This window comes from Oncorhynchus kisutch, linkage group LG20 (assembly GCF_002021735.2).
Source record: "Oncorhynchus kisutch isolate 150728-3 linkage group LG20, Okis_V2, whole genome shotgun sequence".
NCBI lineage: Eukaryota > Metazoa > Chordata > Actinopteri > Salmoniformes > Salmonidae > Oncorhynchus > Oncorhynchus kisutch.
The window spans coordinates 5726012-5747672 of NC_034193.2; the positions used below are offsets into that span (position 1 = coordinate 5726012).

General features: G+C 45.3%; 1 protein-coding gene across 4 annotated transcripts in view; it reads left to right on the forward strand.

The window, feature by feature from the left end:
- The window catches only part of tmem63ba (transmembrane protein 63Ba), a 101729-nt gene that overhangs the window by 41630 nt on the left and 38438 nt on the right, over positions 1-21661 (forward strand). For 3 of the 4 annotated variants that reach the window (XM_031798705.1, XM_031798707.1, XM_031798708.1), the window contains 11 exons: positions 920-957; positions 1453-1595; positions 1939-1953; positions 3771-3822; positions 7219-7327; positions 7820-7890; positions 8775-8855; positions 10581-10704; positions 13316-13449; positions 13650-13787; positions 20645-20798. In XM_031798705.1, coding sequence (XP_031654565.1) covers positions 920-957; positions 1453-1595; positions 1939-1953; positions 3771-3822; positions 7219-7327; positions 7820-7890; positions 8775-8855; positions 10581-10704; positions 13316-13449; positions 13650-13787; positions 20645-20798 — 1059 coding nt within the window. The remainder of the gene's footprint in view (positions 1-919; positions 958-1452; positions 1596-1938; positions 1954-3770; positions 3823-7218; positions 7328-7819; positions 7891-8774; positions 8856-10580; positions 10705-13315; positions 13450-13649; positions 13788-20644; positions 20799-21661) is intronic. The other variant, XM_031798706.1, reaches the window with a different exon arrangement.

Consider the following 21661-nt stretch of genomic DNA (forward strand, 5'->3'; position numbering starts at 1 on the left):
GATGTCATAGACAATTGGATGATGTCATAGACAATTGGATGATGTAGTAGACAATTGGATGATGTAGTAGACAATTGGATGATGTAGTAGACAATTGGATGATGTAGTAGACAATTGGTTGATGTAGTAGACAATTGGTTGATGTAGTAGACAATTGGATGATGTAGTAGACAATTGGATGATGTAGTAGACAATTGGATGATGTAGTAGACAATTGGATGATGTAGTAGACAACTGGATGATGTAGTAGACAACTGGTTGATGTAGTAGACAACTGGATGATGTAGGAGACAAATGGATGATGTAGTACACAACAACAACAACAACAAAAAACGGTTACCACTTTAGGCTTCTGAACACCACTTTTAAAACTACCGACTGAAATTATACAACCGTTTGAGAGTGCATCTTTAAGAGAGTAAGCTGAGAGAACCACGTCGTTGATTTCGTCCTATTGTCAGCATTACTTTGAAACTGCTGACCAAGCGTACATTGTACCAGAGAACAGGATACCGAGGTTACGGGCCAATTTCTTTTCAATTCAGGAACTACACTGAAATGTAAATTCTCTTCAATGCTTTTTGGAATATGAATTTGTGGAATTAGAATTTGTTGGAATTAGAATTTGTGGAATTAGAATTTGTGGAATTAGAATTTGTGGAATTAGAATTTGTGGAATTAGAATTTGTGGAATTAGAATTTGATTTATGTTCTGAATTGATTGGAATTGAAATGGAATTGACCCCAACACTGCAGGATACAGCTCGGGAGAACCTTGACATTTTGAGTTTTAATCGGGTCACTTACTCACTTTTATGAGTCCACTACTGTGACACAACGTTGCTCGAAGAATTTCCCCCAATTGGATAATAACCTGTAATCTACGGCAGCTCTAACCTAGAGTCTCATCTCTCTTCAGGGCTTCTGCTCCTGGTTAACCGCCATCTTCCGCATAAAGTGAGTCTCCAATAAAGTTTTGGGTGCGGGCATGGGACAGCAAGGAAGGGAGAATGTGTGTGAGTTGGAATTTATGTGTGTGTGTGTGTGTGTTAACAAACAAACTGTCAATTTGACTGTTCAGAGGTCTGCTCTGCCTCAAAGGGACATTCCTGGTTAAATAAAAGCTAAATCTCTCTCTTTCTCTCTCTGTCTCTGTCTCTCTTCTCTCTGTCTGTCTCTCTCCTCTCTGTCTGTCTCTCTCCTCTCTGTCTGTCTCTCTCCTCTCTCTTTCTCTGTCTCTCTCCTCTCTGTTTGTCTGTCTCTCTCCTCTTCTCTCTCCCTCCTCCTCTCTCTCTTTGTCTGTCTGTCTGTCTGTCTGTCTGTCTGTCTGTCTGTCTGTCTGTCTGTCTGTCTGTCTGTCTGTCTGTCTGTCTGTCTGTCTGTCCTCTCTGTCTCTCCTCTCTGTCTGTCTGTCTCTCTCCTCTCTGTCTGTCTGTTTCTCTCTCTCTCCAGGGATGAGGAGATCAGGGAAAAGTGTGGGGAGGATGCAGTACACTACCTCTCCTTCCAGAGGCACATCATTGGTCTGCTGGTGGTGGTGGGCGTGCTCTCAGTGGCCATTGTCCTGCCCGTCAACTTCTCAGGAAATCTATTGGGTGAGTGGGGTTTAGGGGGTGGGACGTCAGGAATACTTGAGACTAACACTGGGCCGGTGGTGTCCCCTATCCCCTATGTAGTGCACTACTTTAGATCAGGGCTCTATTTCCCTATGTCCCTGTGGGTCCTGGTCTAAAGTAGTGCACTTCAGAGGGAATAGGGTGTCATTTGTATCCCTAGTAGTCATCAGAAATCCCTCACTTCAGAAGTCCTTTAGTCTGGATAGTGGGGTTTTAGGACTGAGGTTATTATTATAGATTGAATTGTATCTATTTTAACTCTGATGACTCAAGGGTTATATCATGTGATTTTCCCATCTTGTCGTCACGTGAAACATCAAAGTGGAGGCAAATACAAGTAAGTGAGAAAGTAGCCTTGTCTGAGTCCATAGGGCAGGAGCATATCTCCAGCTCGTCTAGGGCGAGGCGGCTGCTCCTCTAGGGGGAGGCGGCTGTGAGGCGGCTGCTCCTCTAGGGCGAGGCGGCTGCTCCTCTAGGGCGAGGCGGCTGCTCCTCTAGGGCGAGGCGGCTGCTCCTCTAGGGCGAGGCGGCTGCTCCTCTAGAGCGAGGCGGCTGCTCCTCTAGGGCGAGGCGGCTGCTCCTCTAGGGGGAGGCGGCTGTGAGGCGGCTGCTCCTCTAGGGGGAGGCGGCTGCTCCTCTAGGGGGAGGCGGCTGTGAGGCGGCTGCTCCTCTAGGGCGAGGCGGCTGCTCCTCTAGGGGGAGGCGGCTGTGAGGCGGCTGCTCCTCTAGGGGGAGGCGGCTGTGAGGCGGCTGCTCCTCTAGGGCGAGGCGGCTGCTCCTCTAGGGGGAGGCGGCTGTGAGGCGGCTGCTCCTCTAGGGGGAGGCGGCTGTGAGGCTGCTGCTCCTCTAGGGCGAGGCGGCTGCTCCTCTAGGGCGAGGCGGCTGCTCCTCTAGGGCGAGGCGGCTGTGAGGCGGCTGCTCCTCTAGGGCGAGGCGGCTGCTCCTCTAGGGCGAGGCGGCTGTGAGGCGGCTGCTCCTCTAGGGCGAGGCGGCTGTGAGGCGGCTGCTCCTCTAGGGTGAGGCGGCTGCTCCTCTAGGGCGAGGCGGCTGCTCCTCTAGGGCGAGGCGGCTGTGAGGCGGCTGCTCCTCTAGGGCGAGGCGGCTGCTCCTCTAGGGTGAGGCGGCTGCTCCTCTAGGGCGAGGCGGCTGCTCCTCTAGGGCGAGGCGGCTGTGAGGCGGCTGCTCCTCTAGGGTGAGGCGGCTGCTCCTCTAGGGCGAGGCGGCTGCTCCTCTAGGGCGAGGCGGCTGTGAGGCGGCTGCTCCTCTAGGGCGAGGCGGCTGCTCCTCTAGGGCGAGGCGGCTGCTCCTCTAGGGCGAGGCGGCTGTGAGGCGGCTGCTCCTCTAGGGTGAGGCGGCTGCTCCTCTAGGGCGAGGCGGCTGCTCCTCTAGGGCGAGGCGGCTGTGAGGCGGCTGCTCCTCTAGGGCGAGGCGGCTGTGAGGCGGCTGCTCCTCTAGGGCGAGGCGGCTGCTCCTCTAGGGCGAGGCGGCTGCTCCTCTAGGGCGAGGCGGCTTGATGTACAAGGGCAGACTATTTGTTATTAGATATCCTCTGTGTAGAAATAGCTGTGGTCATGCTGGCCAGACTGGCCATTTAAAATATATATTCTGTGTATCACATGAGTCAAATTCTTCTCATCAGCGCCTTGTGGATTCATTTCCTCACTTTGATATAATAGGAAACCTCCTGCTCCTCTAAAAACACATGAGCCTCCAACCCACCCATAGATGTAGAATAACTAGAATGGACAAAAACACATGAGCCTCCAACCCACCCATAGAAATAGAATGAACTATAACGTACATTCCCATTCTAGAACCCAATCATAGAATGAACTATAACGTACATTCCCATTCTAGAACCCAATCATAGAATGAACTATAACGTACATTCCCATTCTAGAACCCAATCATAGAATGAACTATAACGTACATTCCCATTCTAGTACCCAATCATAGAATGAACTATAACGTACATTCCCATTCTAGAACCCAATCATAGAATGAACTATAACGTACATTCCCATTCTAGAACCCAATCGTAGAAATAGAAGGACTAGCTGCTTCAACAGACCATAATGTCCTATTATTCTACTGTGTACTAGGCTAACCATGAAGTAAAATATAATCTCTTTTTTTTCTTTCCCCCCCACACAGAGAACAATGCCTACAGTTTTGGGCGTACCACTATAGCCAATCTGGATGCCAAGTGAGTGCTTCTCCATGACTGTTTCCTTATTGTAGGGTGATGGTGGGGATACATGAACTTCCTTGTGTTCTAATTAAGCCATAAGGCACCTCAGGGGTACCGCCTGGACACAGCCCTTAGTCGTGGTATATTGGCCATATATCACAAACCCCAGAGGTGCCTTATTGCTTTTATAAACTGGTTACCAACGTTATCCGAACAGTAAACGTTGTTGTTGTTGTTGTTGTTGTCATACCCGTGCTATACAGTATGATATACCACGGCTTTCAGCCAATCAATAACATTTTACCTTGACCAATATGAAACTTCATGTTCTGAATCGTTGAGTGGCGTCTTTCTCTTAAAATGTATGCCAGCAGCATACCACCCTGCATACCACTGTGCATACCACCCTGCATACCACTGTGCATACCACCCTGCATGCCACTGTGCATACCACCCTGCATACCACTGTGCATACCACCCTGCATGCCACTGTGCATACCACCCTGCATACCACTCTGCATACCACTCTGCATACCACTCTGCATACCACCCTGCATACCACTCTGCATACCACCCTGCATACCACTCTGCATACCACCCTGCATACCACTGTGCATACCACCCTGCATACCACTCTGCATACCACTCTGCATACCACCCTGCATACCACTCTGCATACCACCCTGCATACCACCCTGCATGCCACTGTGCATACCACCCTGCATACCACCCTGCATACCACCCTGCATGCCACTGTGCATACCACCCTGCATACCACCCTGCATACCACTGCTGGCTTTCTTCTGAAGCTAAGCAGGGTTGGTTCTGGTCAGTTCCTGGATGGGAGACCAGATGCTGCTGGAAGTGGTGTTGGAGGGCCAGTAGGAGGCACTCTTTCCTCTGGTCTAAAAAAAATATCCCAATGCCCCAGGGCAGTGATTGGGACACTGCCCTGTGTAGGGTGCCGTCTTTCGGATGGGACGTTAAACGGGTGTCCTGACTCTCTGAGGTCATTTAAAGATCCCATGGCACTTATCGTAGGGGTGTTAACCCCTGGTGTCCTGGCTAAATTCCCAATCTGACCCTCAAACCATCACGGTCACCTAATAGTTTACAATTGTCTCATTCATCCCCCTCCTCTCCCCTGTAACTATTCCCCAGGTCGTTGCTGTAAATGAGAACGTGGTAAAATAACGGATCAATAAAAAATTGAAACATTTCGTTAACATTATATTTAAAGATATCAGATATTTTTTTGGTCGTTGTAACCGATAATAAGCACAGAATTCTGTTGACACGTTGTGGTGGTCGTCTTTAAAGTTGTTTACACCCGGCGCAAAAAAAAACTAAACAAAAAAACCATTATTATGCACGACGAGCTGAATTAAATGTAAAACGGCTTAAAGATAAATATAGATAAATATAGATCTTGCTGTGCTCTGTGTTCCGGTGACATTTCACAGCAATCAAACCCTGATCTGCTAGCCAGACCGGAAGGCCACTAACCACCTTTTTGTAGGCAATTAGTCCGTTACTTCATTACCATTGATCACGAGGTCATGTAGGAGTAAAGAGGAGGGCAGCAGAAAGCATTGACGAGACGCTTACAATTAAAATTGATGAAAGCAGCAACGAGATGTTGCAGGAATTTTGCAACGAATATGTAAAAAAGCCGAACACTAAAATCTGAAAATACTACGTCACGTCTAAACATCGATATCCGTCTTTACCGTCTTACTTCTGTATTGTTGTTCTGTCCTCCGTATTCGAGGAGAAAGAGGACGTTGAGCCTGTCAGTTAGCCTTGATTCTCTCACAGCATCCAGACTAGCTGACACAAGGCTTTTTCCCAGGTTCTTGACCACTTTCTCTGCCTTCCATTGATTTAGTCAGACTAATACTTATTTTCCACCATAATTTGCAAATAAATTCATTAAAAATCCTACAATGTGATTTTCTGGATTTTTTTTCTCATTTTGTCTGTCATAGTTGAAGTGTACCTATGAAGAAAATTACAGGCCTCTCATCTTTTTAAGTTGGAGAACTTGCACAATTGGTGGCTGACTAAATACTTTTTTGCCCCACTGTATATATATATATGATTATATATTTTGGTCAAAATATGTGTTTTTGATTGGACATATTGCTCCAATTTTAGTAGGAATGGTTGGTGTCTGTCCCCCCTCTCAGTAACATACTGCTGTGACTAACTGGGTTTCTCTCCTCTCAGTAACATACTGCTGTGACTAACTGGGTTTCTCTATCCTCTCAGTAACATACTGCTGTGACTAACTGGGTTTCTCTGTCTCTCCTCTCAGTAACATACTGCTGTGACTAACTGGGGTTCTCTCCTCTCAGTAACATACTGCTGTGACTAACTGGGTTTCTCTCCTCTCTCAGTAACATACTGCTGTGACTAACTGGGTTTCTCTGTCTCTCCTCTCAGTAACATACTGCTGTGACTAACTGGGTTTCTCTATCCTCTCAGTAACATACTGCTGTGACTAACTGGGTTTCTCTCTCCTCTCAGTAACATACTGCTGTGACTAACTGGGTTTCTCTCCTCTCTCAGTAACATACTGCTGTGACTAACTGGGTTTCTCTGTCTCTCCTCTCAGTAACATACTGCTGTGACTAACTGGGTTTCTCTCCTCTCAGTAACATACTGCTGTGACTAACTGGGTTTCTCTCCTCTCTCAGTAACATACTGCTGTGACTAACTGGGTTTCTCTCCTCTCTCAGTAACATACTGCTGTGACTAACTGGGTTTCTCTCCTCTCAGTAACATACTGCTGTGACTAACTGGGTTTCTCTCCTCTCTCAGTAACATACTGCTGTGACTAACTGGGTTTCTCTCCTCTCTCTGTAACATACTGCTGTGACTAACTGGGTTTCTCTCCTCTCTCAGTAACATACTGCTGTGACTAACTGGGTTTATCTCCTCTCTCAGTAACATACTGCTGTGACTAACTGGGTTTCTCTCCTCTCAGTAACATACTGCTGTGACTAACTGGGTTTCTCTCTCCTCTCTCAGTAACATACTGCTGTGACTAACTGTGTTTCTCTCCTCTCTCAGTAACATACTGCTGTGACTAACTGGGTTTCTCTCCTCTCTCAGTAACATACTGCTGTGACTAACTGGGTTTCTCTCTCTCTCAGTAACATGTTGCTGTGGCTAACTGGGTTTCTCTCCTCTCTCAGTAACATACTGCTGTGACTAACTGGGTTTCTCTATCCTCTCAGTAACATACTGCTGTGACTAACTGGGTTTCTCTCTCCTCTCTCAGTAACATACTGCTGTGACTAACTGTGTTTCTCTCCTCTCTCAGTAACATACTGCTGTGACTAACTGGGTTTCTCTCCTCTCTCAGTAACATACTGCTGTGACTAACTGGGTTTCTCTCTCTCTCAGTAACATGTTGCTGTGGCTCCACACCACCTTTGCGTTCCTCTACCTGTTGCTGACCGTGTACAGCATGAGACGACACACCTCCAAGATGCACTACAGAGAGGACGATCTGGTGGGTGGTATACACACACACACACACACACACACACACACACACACACACACACACACACACACACTCACTCACACAGACCTCCAAGATGCACTACAGAGAGGACGTTCTGGTGGGTGATATGAGCACACACACACACACCTCCAAGATGCACTACAGAGAGGACGTTCTGGTGGGTGGTATTAACACACACACACACACACACCTCCAAGATGCACTACAGAGGACGATCTGGTGGGTGGTATTAACACACACACACACACACACACACACACACACACACCTCCAAGATGCACTACAGAGGACGATCTGGTGGGTGGTATGAGCACACACACACACACACACCTCCAAGATGCACTACAGAGAGGATGATCTGGTGGGTGGTATGAGCACACACACACACACACGTTCCTAAATACCACTCCACTACCTGGATGCAGGCTGTACCAGGTCAAAGTCCACCGTATCTTCATTTCTGGCTCTTCTTTTCAGGTGAAACGCACTTTATTTGTCAATGGGATCTCCAAGTATGCAGAGGAGAAGCACATCAAGCAACACTTTGAGTAAGTCCTGTCTGGTTTTTATTTATAAATTTTTTATATAACTAGGCAAGTCAGTTAAGAACTAATTCTTATTTACAATGACGGCCTAGGAACAGTGGGTTAACTGCCTGTTCAGGGCAGAATGACAGATTTGTACCTTGTCAGCTCAGGGATTCGATCTTGAAAACTTTCGGTTACTAGTTACTAGTTGCCTTTTATTGTCCCCAGCACAAGGTGCACCTGTGTAATGATCATGCTTCTTTATATAACACACCTGTCAGATGGATGGATTACCTTGGCAAAGGAGAAATGCTCACTAACAGGGATAAAAAAACACATTTGTGCACAAAATTTGAGAAAAATAAGCTTTTTTTGTGCGTATGGAAAATTTCAGGCATCTTTTATTTCAGCTCATGAGCCATGGGACCGACACTTTACATGTTGAGTTTATATTTTAGTTCAACGTGATTAGATTACAGCCCTGTAATAGTGACTATGATAGAAGGTAATTCGATTACTAGAATATCGATCATGCATCACTTCCTTGATTTGAAATGCTTTCTATCTGAATCTAACCCCCCCCCCCGTGGTGTGGTTCTGTATAGGTACTGGCAGTGGTCACTGTCACCAACCATAGAAACAGAATTACTAGAACAGGCATTGCTGTTCAAGTCAACATTCTGTGATGGGTGGACTGGTGACCGTAATGAGTGGTGCTTCTACATTATGTTTTAGTCCTATTTCTATGACTGCTGAGGGACTTCTAACCTACGATGTCCGCAACCAACAAAGGACTGAAGGGAAAACTATAGACTTGTAGAAACAGATTCCTCCATGTCCATACCTTTTAATCGTTACCTTTCCAATCTCTTTCCCTCTCCACCCTCCCCTTTCTCTCAATACAGACAGGCTTATGAAAACTGTTGTGTGCTAGAGGCTCGTATTTGTTACGATGTGGCCAAGCTGATGTCCCTCAACTCAGAAAGGTAAGTAGTGGTCTCTCCGCTTGACTGTCGGCGTCTGTAGCAATACCATAGAGACTGGATTTAGATCGAACACGTTTCAGCATGGGCGTTTTCCATTGAGGGGCTTCCACCATTTTAAAGTACACTGAACAAAAATAAACGCAACATGGAAACATTTTTGAAAGATGAGTCAGAAAAAAAACCAGTCAGTATCTCCTTCACATACAGTTGATCCGGCTGTTGATTGTGGCCTGTGGAATGTTAGTCCAACTCCTCTTCAATGGCTGTGCTAAGTTGCTGGATATTGGCGGGAACTCGAACACGCCTGTCCAGAGCATCCCAAACATGCTCAATGGGTACGCAAGAAGAACTGGGACATTTTCAGCTTCCAGGAATTGTGTCCTGATCCTAGTGACATGGGGCCATTATCAGGCTGAAACATGAGGTGATGGCGGTGGATGAATGGCATGACAACGGGTCTCAGGATCTCATCACGGTATCTCTGTGTATTCAAATTGCCATCGATAAAATGCAATTGTGTTTGTTGTCCTTGGCTTATACCTGCCAATACCATAACCCCACCGTCACCATGGGGGACTCTGTTCACAACGGCAAACTGCTCGCCCACACAACGCCATCTGCCGTCTGCCCGGTGAAGTCGAGATACATCCGTGTAGGAAACACAAGATGAGAAACATTACAGCGCCAAACTGCAGTCAGGTCAAAGTTTATTTTATTTTACCTTTATTTAACTTGGCAAGTCAGTTAAGAACAAATCCTTATTTACAATGACGGCCTGGGAACAGTTGGGTTAACTTCCTTGTTCAGGGGCAGAACGACAGATTGACGACAGAACGACAGACCTTGTCAGCTCGGGGATTCGATCTAGCAACCTTTCGGTTACTGGCACAACGCTCTAACCACTAGACTACCTGCTGCTACCTGCCGCCTCGTCGTTCCCTATTGAGGGCTACGCAGATGAGATGGTTTCTGACAGTTTGTGCAGAAAATCATCGGTTTTGCAAAACCCACAGTTTCATCAAGTTTTTTTGTGTTATGAAACATCTCTGAGAGATTTTATTTCAGCTCATGAAACTAACACTTTTTACATGGTGGGTTTATATATATATTTTTCAGTATTGTTGACTGGGTGTGACCAGAGCATTGTCTTCCTCTAATTGGTTTAAATGTCTTTAAGATATATATCACCGCCATCTAATCTAATGTCACATGCGCCGAATACAACAATACTACCCTCTGTTGTGCCTTACGGTCGGATGCCTAGCAGTTGCCATACCAGGCGGTGATGCAGCCAGTCAGGATGCTCTCGATGGTGCAGCTGTAGAACCTTTTTGAGGATCTGGGGACCCATGACAAATTCTTTTCAGTCTCCTGAGGGGGGAAAAGGTGTTGTCGTGCCCTTTTCACGACTCTCTTGGTGTGTTGGGACCTTGATCGTGGTCCAAACTACATCTAGCGGTCACAGATTTTATTCAGTACTCCCAACACTGCAGGAGGCAGTAAATCACCAATATATTAGTTTTACACTTCTTTTTTTTTAAACACAAAAGAAGAAGAACGTGAACTACTTTAAAATTGAGGTAGCTTTAATGGTGCTGCCCATGCTGTCACAGACGCCATAATGGCAAAGATAGAAAGAGGTCCTATCTCTATGAGCAACTACTAATTTGTCTAGTAATCCAGTGTATTTGGTCATGTGATATGAGCACGTGTTTCTGTAAACAGGAAGAAGACTGAACGTAGCATGAAGTTCTTTAAAGACCTACAGTCCAAGGAGCACATCCCCACCATGATCAACCCCAAACCCTGTGGACATCTCTGTTGCTGTATCATCAAGGGCTGTGAACAGGTAAGACCAACGTCGTATTTCAACCCTCACCTCAAACCTGTTTACAGTACCACGGCGTTTACAGTACCACAGCGTTTACAGTACCACGCCGTTTACAGTACCACGCCGTTTACAGTACCACAACGTTGACAGTACCACGACATTTACAGTACCACGCCTTTACAGTACCACAACGTTTACAGTACCACGACATTTACAGTACCACGACGTTGACAGTACAACGCCGTTTACAGTACCACGCCGTTTACAGTACCACACCGTTGACAGTACCACGCCGTTTACAGTACCACAACGTTTACAGTACCACGACATTTACAGTACCACGACGTTGACAGTACAACGCCGTTTACAGTACCACAACGTTTACAGTACCACGACGTTTACAGTACCACGCCGTTGACAGTACCACGTCGTAACACTACTCTCTTGTATTTGTGTTTTTTTTTTTTTTGTCGTATCCAAATGCCACAATCAAATTCCCGTTGGATATGTTGCCCTGAGTGACCATATCTGTCTTTCATACCGTCTCACTCATAGTTTTCTCATTCATTAGTCCTCCTTCTTCGTCTTCTAACTAACCATCTCTATTCTACAGGAGGAAGCAGTGAGTTACTATACCAAGCTAGAAGCCCCCTAACTAACCATCTCTATTCTACAGGAGGAAGCAGTGAGTTACTACACCAAGCTAGAAGCCCCCTAACTAACCATCTCTATTCTACAGGAGGAGGCAGTGAGTTACTACACCAAGCTAGAAGCCCCCTAACTAACCATCTCTATTCTACAGGAGGAGGCAGTGAGTTACTACACCAAGCTAGAAGCCCCCTAACTAACCATCTCTATTCTACAGGAGGAGGCAGTGAGTTACTACACCAAGCTAGAAGCCCCTTAACTAACCATCTCTATTCTACAGGAGGAGGCAGTGAGTTACTACACCAAGCTGGAAGCCCCCTAACTAACCATCTCTATTCTACAGGAGGAGGCAGTGAGTTACTACACCAAGCTAGAAGCCCCCTAACTAACCATCTCTATTCTACAGGAGGAGGCAGTGAGTTACTACACCAAGCTAGAAGCCCCCTAACTAACCATCTCTATTCTACAGGAGGAGGCAGTGAGTTACTACACCAAGCTAGAAGCCCCCTAACTAACCATCTCTATTCTACAGGAGGAGGCAGTGAGTTACTACACCAAGCTAGAAGCCCCCTAACTAACCATCTCTATTCTACAGGAGGAGGCAGTGAGTTACTACACCAAGCTAGAAGCCCCTTAACTAACCATCTCTATTCTACAGGAGGAGGCAGTGAGTTACTACACCAAGCTAGAAGCCCCTTAACTAACCATCTCTATTCTACAGGAGGAGGCAGTGAGTTACTACACCAAGCTAGAAGCCCCTTAACTAACCATCTCTATTCTACAGGAGGAGGCAGTGAGTTACTACACCAAGCTAGAAGCCCCTTAACTAACCATCTCTATTCTACAGGAGGAGGCAGTGAGTTACTACACCAAGCTAGAAGCCCCCTAACTAACCATCTCTATTCTACAGGAGGAGGCAGTGAGTTACTACACCAAGCTAGAAGCCCCCTAACTAACCATCTCTATTCTACAGGAGGAGGCAGTGAGTTACTACACCAAGCTGGAAGCCCCCTAACTAACCATCTCTATTCTACAGGAGGAGGCAGTGAGTTACTACACCAAGCTAGAAGCCCCTTAACTAACCATCTCTATTCTACAGGAGGAGCCAGTGAGTTACTACATCAAGCTAGAAGCCCCTTAACTAACCATCTCTATTCTACAGGAGGAGGCAGTGAGTTACTACACCAAGCTAGAAGCCCCCTAACTAACCATCTCTATTCTACAGGAGGAGGCAGTGAGTTACTACACCAAGCTAGAAGCCCCCTAACTAACCATCTCTATTCTACAGGAGGAGGCAGTGAGTTACTACACCAAGCTAGAAGCCCCCTAACTAACCATCTCTATTCTACAGGAGGAGGCAGTGAGTTACTACACCAAGCTAGAAGCCCCTTAACTAACCATCTCTATTCTACAGGAGGAGGCAGTGAGTTACTACACCAAGCTAGAAGCCCCCTAACTAACCATCTCTATTCTACAGGAGGAGGCAGTGAGTTACTACACCAAGCTAGAAGCCCCCTAACTAACCATCTCTATTCTACAGGAGGAGGCAGTGAGTTACTACACCAAGCTAGAAGCCCCCTAACTAACCATCTCTATTCTACAGGAGGAGGCAGTGAGTTACTACACCAAGCTAGAAGCCCCCTAACTAACCATCTCTATTCTACAGGAGGAGGCAGTGAGTTACTACACCAAGCTAGAAGCCCCCTAACTAACCATCTCTATTCTACAGGAGGAGGCAGTGAGTTACTACACCAAGCTAGAAGCCCCCTAACTAACCATCTCTATTCTACAGGAGGAGGCAGTGAGTTACTACACCAAGCTAGAAGCCCCTTAACTAACCATCTCTATTCTACAGGAGGAGGCAGTGAGTTACTACACCAAGCTAGAAGCCCCCTAACTAACCATCTCTATTCTACAGGAGGAGGCAGTGAGTTACTACACCAAGCTAGAAGCCCCCTAACTAACCATCTCTATTCTACAGGAGGAGGCAGTGAGTTACTACACCAAGCTGGAGTCCAAGCTGAAGGAGGAGTACAGGAAGGAGAAAGAGAAGGTCAACAGTAAACCGCTGGGAATGGCCTTCGTTACCTTCCAGAACGAAGCCATGACCGCCATGTAAGAGCCTGTGTGACCAGAGGAATGAGAGGATGTTTGTTGTTGTTGTTGATGTAATCTCTCCTTCTACACTTTCAAGTGTCGTTTATCACTCGGGTATTGGAACGAATGTGAGAATGCTGGAAATCAATGTTTTTTTTGGTATCTTACGTTGGTAATTATACATCGAGTGATGTCTTCCTATATGCTTCCCTGTTCAGTATCCTGAAGGACTACAATGCCTGTAACTGTCAGGGATGCCACTGTCAGAGGGAACCCAGGTCTTCTTCCTTCAGCCAGCACCTTCACACATATTCCTGGACGGTCGGCTACGCACCAGACCCACAGAACGTCTACTGGTGAGAACACACACACACACACACACAGGGGTGGCAGGGTAGCCTAGTGGTTAGAGCGTTGGACTAGTAACCGAAAGGTTGCAAGTTCATATCCCCCGAGCTGACAAGGTACAAATCTGTCGTTCTGCCCCTGAACAAGGCAGTTAACCCACTGTTCCTAGACCAGTTAACCCACTGTTCCTAGACCAGTTAACCCACTGTTCCTAGACCAGTTAACCCACTGTTCCTAGACCAGTTAACCCACTGTTCCTAGACCAGTTAACCCACTGTTCCTAGACCAGTTAACCCCACTGTTCCTAGACCAGTTAAACCCACTGTTCCTAGACCAGTTAACCCACTGTTCCTAGACCAGTTAACCCACTGTTCCTAGACCAGTTAACCCCACTGTTCCTAGACCAGTTAACCCCACTGTTCCTAGACCAGTTAACCCCACTGTTCCTAGACCAGTTAACCCCACTGTTCCTAGGCCATCATTGAAAATAAGAGTTTGTTCTTTAACTGACTTGCCTAGTTCAATAAAAAGGTACAATAAAATGCAAATACAGCCCAGATTAATGTACTCTGTGGGGGGACAGTCAGCGTCTCAATTTACTGTTGAGTATTGAAATAATAGAATGCAGAAGGTGTCATTTAGAGATTTGGTGGTTCATCAGAAATCACTCAATTAGCCCTGTCAGCAAAACATGATTTGATTGGTAAATTTAGTCTAGCAGCCAAGCTATCCAAACTTGTAGTAAGCATGGTTGAATTACCAACTGTGGTGTGTGGCTCATTGATCATTAGTTATCATTTTAAAAACGGTAAACATTTTACCTCCACCCTATAACAACATGTGGAGAATTTAGGGGGGGGGTGGGGGGATCCGACAGGGGAAAATAATTTTGAACGGTCATCTGACTCGAGCTCTGACTTTCCGTCCTGAAGTTCACTAAAGGTCATGAACCCCCAGAGTTCCCAGTTTTCTTGAAAGCACCATGATTATCATATGCAGGTACCATCAGTCCAGTAAAAAATGAAATTATTTGCACGTTAATTTCAATTTATGCAGTGTTGTGCCTCGCAAGTGCTACACCAACTGATCTACAGTATTTTACTATCAAAGCTTGAGTCCTGAAATATAATATGATCTGAGAAGAACAATATTGGCAGGCCAGGCATATAGCCAATATGCTGTGATAATGTATTAGACCAGGCATATAGCCAATATGCTGTGATAATGTATTAGACCAGGCATATAGCCAATATGCTGTGATAATGTATTAGGCCAGGCATATAGCCAATATGCTGTGATAATGTATTAGACCAGGCATATAGCCAATATGCTGTGATAATGTATTAGACCAGGCATATAGCCAATATGCTGTGATAATGTATTAGACCAGGCATATAGCCAATGATGTGATAATGTATTAGACCAGGCATATAGCCAATATGCTGTGATAATGTATTAGACCAGGCATATAGCCAATGATGTGATAATGTATTAGACCAGGCATATAGACAATATGCTGTGATAATGTATTAGACCAGGCATATAGCCAATATGCTGTGATAATGTATTAGACCAGGCATATAGCCAATGATGTGATAATGTATTAGACCAGGCATATAGCCAATGATGTGATAATGTATTAGACCAGGCATATAGACAATATGCTGTGATAATGTATTAGACCGGGCATATAGACAATATGCTGTGATAATGTATTAGACCAGGCATATAGCCAATATGCTGCGATAATGTATTAGGCCAGGCATATAGCCAATATGCTGTGATAATGTATTAGACCAGGTATATAGCCAATATGCTGTGATAATGTATTAGACCAGGCATAAAGCCAATATGCTGTGATAATGTATTAGACCAGGTATATAGCCAATATGCTGTGATAATGTATTAGACCAGGCATAAAGCCAATATGCTGTGATAATGTATTAGGCCAGACATATAGCCAATATGCTGTGATAATGTATTAGACCAGGCATATAGCCAATATGCTGTGATAATGTATTAGACCTACCTATGTATTCGGGCTACTGCACACCTCATTCATACATAACTGTTTTTATTGGATTCATGTAAAGAAATATATATATATATTTATTTTTTTACAAAATATCTGAGTGGACTGACTGCTTTCTTTTTGACTGCGGAAGTGATCTTGACTCGTGACAACTGGCCACTGGTGTAGATGATTAGCTAACTGCTGAGTGCTGGTATCAGATTACCTCACAGCTGAGACTGTGCATATCTGGCGTGGTCTCTTGGTGTCAGCCTCAGTCCTGTATGTATGTGAAGGGTCATGGAGTGGAAATCAAGTCCTTCACGGTCAGAGCTATTCAAATCGTCTCAATTACAAATGTGACAATTTATTCTTCATGTTAAAACTGCCATTTTACTTTCATCCATTTTCCGTTTAAAACGATAAAGAAGAAACGAAGATTGCACAATTCCATGTCATTTTACAACGATAATAGTTCAATCACGTCAGTTTGACTGCTTGAACCGGGCAACGCTTTAAAACAAATCAAAGTTTATTAGTCACGTGCGCCGAATACAACAGGTGTAGGTAGACCTTACAGTGAAATGCTGAATACAACAGGTGTAGTAGACCTCACAGTGAAATGCTGAATACAACAGGTGTAGTAGACCTCACAGTGAAATGCTGAATACAACAGGTATAGTAGACCTTACAGTGAAATGCCGAATACAACAGGTGTAGTAGACCTTACAGTGAAATGCTGAATATAACAGGTGTAGTAGACCTTACAGTGAAATGCTGAATATAACAGGTGTAGTAGACCTTACAGTGAAATGCTGAATACAACAGGTGTAGGTAGACCTTACAGTGAAATGCTGAATACAACAGGTGTAGTAGACCTCACAGTGAAATGCTGAATACAACAGGTGTAGTAGACCTTACAGTGAAATGCTGAATATAACAGGTGTAGTAGACCTTACAGTGAAATGCTGAATACAACAGGTGTAGTAGACCTTACAGTGAAATGCCGAATACAACAGGTGTAGTAGACCTTACAGTGAAATGCTGAATACAACAGGTGTAGTAGACCTTACAGTGAAATGCTGAATACAACAGGTGTAGTAGACCTTACAGTGAAATGCTGAATACAACAGGTGTAGTAGACCTTACAGTGAAATGCTGAATACAACTGGTGTAGTAGACATTACAGTGAAATGCTGAATACAACAGGTGTAGGTAGACCTTACAGTGAAATGCTGAATACAACAGGTGTAGTAGACCTTACAGTGAAATACTGAATACAACAGGTGTAGTAGACCTTACAGTGAAATGCTGAATACAACAGGTGTAGTAGACCTTACAGTGAAATGCTGACTACAACAGGTGTAGTAGACCTTACAGTGAAATGCTGACTACAACAGGTGTAGTAGACCTCACAGTGAAATGCTGAATACAACAGGTGTAGTAGACCTCACAGTGAAATGCTGAATACAACAGGTGTAGTAGACCTTACAGTGAAATGCTGAATACTACAGGTGTAGTAGACCTCACAGTGAAATGAGATGGCCCTTACTTAGATGGCCAACAATGCAGTTTTAAGAAGACCCCCCCCCCCCCCCCCCCCCTCCCCCCCCAAATAGAGATATGAATAACAAATAATTAATCAGCAGCAGTAAATAACAATATCAATATGTTGGGTGTGGAGGCTATATACAGGGTATTACGGTACAGAGTCAATGTGGAGGCTATATACAGGGTATTACGGTACAGAGTCAATGTGGAGGCTATATACAGGGTGTTACGGTACAGAGTCAATGTGGAGGCTATATACAGGGTATTACGGTACAGAGTCAATGTGGAGGCTATATACAGGGTATTACGGTACAGAGTCAATGTGGAGGCTATATACAGGGTATTACGGTACAGAGTCAATGTGGAGGCTATATACAGGGTATTACGGTACAGAGTCAATGTGGAGGCTATATACAGGGTGTTACGGTACAGAGTCCATGTGGAGGCTATATACAGGGTATTACGGTACAGAGTCAATGTGGAGGCTATATACAGGGTATTACGGTACAGAGTCAATGTGGAGGCTATATACAGGGTATTACGGTACAGAGTCCATGTGGAGGCTATATACAGGGTGTTACGGTACAGAGTCAATGTGGAGGCTATATACAGGGTGTTACGGTACAGAGTCAATGTGGAGGCTATATACAGGGTATTACGGTACAGAGTCAATGTGGAGGCTATATACAGGGTATTACGGTACAGAGTCAATGTGGAGGCTATATACAGGGTATTACGGTACAGAGTCAATGTGGAGGCTATATACAGGGGGTACTGGTACAGAGTCAATGTGGAGGCTATATACAGGGGGTACCGGTACAGAGTCAATGTGGAGGCTATATACAGGGGGTACTGGTACAGAGTCAATGTGGAGGCTATATACAGGGGGTACCGGTACAGAGTCAATGTGGAGGCTATATACAGGGTGTATCGGTACAGAGTCAATGTGGAGGCTATATACAGGGGGTACCGGTACAGAGTCAATGTGGAGGCTATATACAGGATATTACGGTACAGAGTCAATGTGGAGGCTATATACAGGGGGTACCGGTACAGAGTCAATGTGGAGGCTATATACAGGGGGTACCGGTACAGAGTCAATATGGAGACTATATACAGGGGGTACCGGTACAGAGTCCATGTGGAGGCTATATACAGGGGGTACCGGTACAGAGTCAATATGGAGACTATATACAGGGGGTACCGGTACAGAGTCCATATGGAGGCTATATACAGGGGGTACTGGTACAGAGTCCATGTGGAGGCTATATACAGGGGGTACCGGTACAGAGTCCATGTGGAGGCTACATACAGGGGGTACCGGTACAGAGTCAATGTGGAGGCTATATACAGGGGGCACCGGTTAGTCAAGGTAATTGAAGTAATACAGTTGAAGTCGGAAGTTTACATACACCTTAGGTTGAAGTCATGTGAATCAAAATAATAATTTGTGAATCGTGAACATTTAAAAAATATTATTTTATATTATTTTGGATTATTCAAATCTTGTTTTGGAGACACTTCCAGTTGATTTGTAAATAGAATCTATGAGACATTGTGACTCAATAGATTCTCGTCAGCCTGCAAAGTAAACACTTCTAAGGTAAATATGACCGAACTAGAGAAGCGGACTTGCTTCAGCTGAATTAAAAGATGTGTTGCCAACCATATCCATTTCATCTTTGATATATTGAATGAGCAAATTATTTCAGAAGGTATAAAACATATTTGGTTGCAATGTTTTACATCAAACCACCCCCCAGGAGAGATAATGGGTGGTCAACCACCCCCCAGGAGAGATAATGGGTGGTCAACCACCCCTCCAGGAGAGATAATGGGTGGTCAACCACCCCCCAGGAGAGATAATGGGTGGTCAACCACCCCTCCAGGAGAGATAATGGGTGGTCAACCACCCCCCAGGAGAGATAATGGGTGGTCAACCACTCCCCAGGAGAGATAATGGGTGGTCAACCACCCCTCCAGGAGAGATAATGGGTGGTCAACCACCCCCCAGGAGAGATAATGGGTGGTCAACCACCCTCCAGGAGAGATAAAGGGTGGTCAACCACCCTCCAGGAGAGATAATGGGTGGTCAACCACCCCTCCAGGAGAGATAAAGGGTGGTCAAGCTCCCTCCAGGAGAGATACTGGGTGGTCAACCACCCTCCAGGAGAGATAATGGGTGGTCAACCACCCCCCAGTAGAGATAATGGGTGGTCAACCACCCCTCCAGGAGAGATAAAGGGTGGTCAACCACCCCCCAGGAGAGATACTGGGTGGTCAACCACCCTCCAGGAGAGATGATGGGTGGTCAACCACCCCCCAGGAGAGGTAATGGGTGTACAGGCTTTTACTCCAGTCCCCCTCTAACCTTGATAAACTGTCTCTGATATGTTGGAGTAGGGCTGGATCAAAAGCCTGCACACCCAGCAGCTCTTCAGACTGAGAGTTGACCACATGTGTTTTATATGGTTGTCTAACAGATATTCTACTTTGCGAGGGGCACCAATCAATCATCGTTCCTCAGACCACTCCATCCTGCCGCTCATCTTCATTCAGGACTATCCGTAATCATGGTCGTATCCACATTAATATAGAAGTGTTTAGAGTCAATTAAAGTAACTCCAAAATAACACAATACATTATTTCCCTTTTTTTGGGGGGGGGACGACGACGACGACAACCAAAACTAACAGCAAATGCATCCAACAACTTTGTAGAGTCACAAGTTTGATGTCGTGATTAGGTGCTAGGAATATGGGACCAGACACTAAACGTCTATATACTTTAATACACATATCAGTGATACTTTTGGTCCTCTAAAATGGGGGTGGGACTAGGTACAAACACTGCTATAATTGGTAAACGGTTCACCCGATATGGATGAAAATAACCTCAAATTAAAGCTGACAGTCTGCTCTTTAACCTCATAGTCATTGTATTTTCAAATCCAAAGTGCTGGAGTGGAGAGCCAAAACAACACAAATGTGTCACTGTCGCAATAATTACAGAGGTCTCCGTATGTTGGTCATGGAAATTTGGTTAAAAGTCATGGAGAAGTAATGGATTTTTTATAACTTTTCAATCTGTGAAAATGTGTATGAACCCTGTATGGACGATAATGTTGTGTTCTATATTGATAGATTGACCTGTCCTCTTCTGGTTTCTCCCAAGGAGCATCTGGGTTCCCCTGGTGATTGATTGATTGATTGACCTGTCCTCTCCTGGTTTCTCCCAGGGAGCATCTGGGTTCCCCTGGTGATTGATTGATTGATTGACCTGTCCTCTCCTGGTTTCTCCCAGGGAGCATCTGTCAGTTGGAGGGTTCCCCTGGTGGCTGAGATGCTTCATCATCAACTGTATCCTCTTCCTCCTCCTCTTCTTCCTCACAACCCCCGCCATCATCATCTCCACCATGGACAAGTTCAACGTCACCAAGCCTGTCGAGTACCTCAACGTGAGTCACCTTTGGCCTCTCTTTCTGAAGCTCAGGAGGGTGAATGTCAGGATGTGTCCCAAACAGCACCATATTCCCTATTTAGTGCACCCTATTCCCTATTTTGTGCACCCTGTTCCCTATTTAGTGCACCCTGTTCCCCATTTAGTGCACCTTATTCCCTATTTTTTGTGCACCTTATTCCCTATTTAGTGCACCTTATTCCCTATTTAGTGCACCCTATTCCCTATATAGTGCACCCTATTCCATATATAGTGCACCCTATTTAGTGCACCCTATTCCCTATGTAGTGCACCCTATTCCCTATGTAGTGCACCCTATTCCCTATGTAGTGCACCCTATTCAGTATATAGTGCACCCTATTTAGTGCACCCTATTCCCTATGTAGTGCACCCTATTCCCTATATAGTGCACCCTATTTAGTGCACCCTATTTAGTGCACCCTATTTAGTGCACCCTATTCCCTATTTAGTGCACCCTATTCCCTATTTAGTGCACACTATTCCCTATTTAGTGCACCCTATTCCCTATTTAGGCCACCCTATTCCCTATATAGTGCACCCTATTCCCTATTTAGTGCACTATATAAGGAAATAAAGTGCCATTTGGGATGCAGGTCAGTTTGACCCTTTTCACAGGACTGAATCAAGCCTCCACCGGACTGGTTACACACCCACCATGCTGTAACTGAGCTGGACAGGAGCCAGCAGAGTATGGTTTGGTTGACACGATAGTGGATAAAGGGGCATTAGTCTGTGTACTATAACTAACCTTAACTGTTAACCTTCATCTGCAATATTCCACCCCTCCATCCTCTACCTCTGTTCCTCGTCCTCTACCACTCTTCTTCATCCTCTACCTCT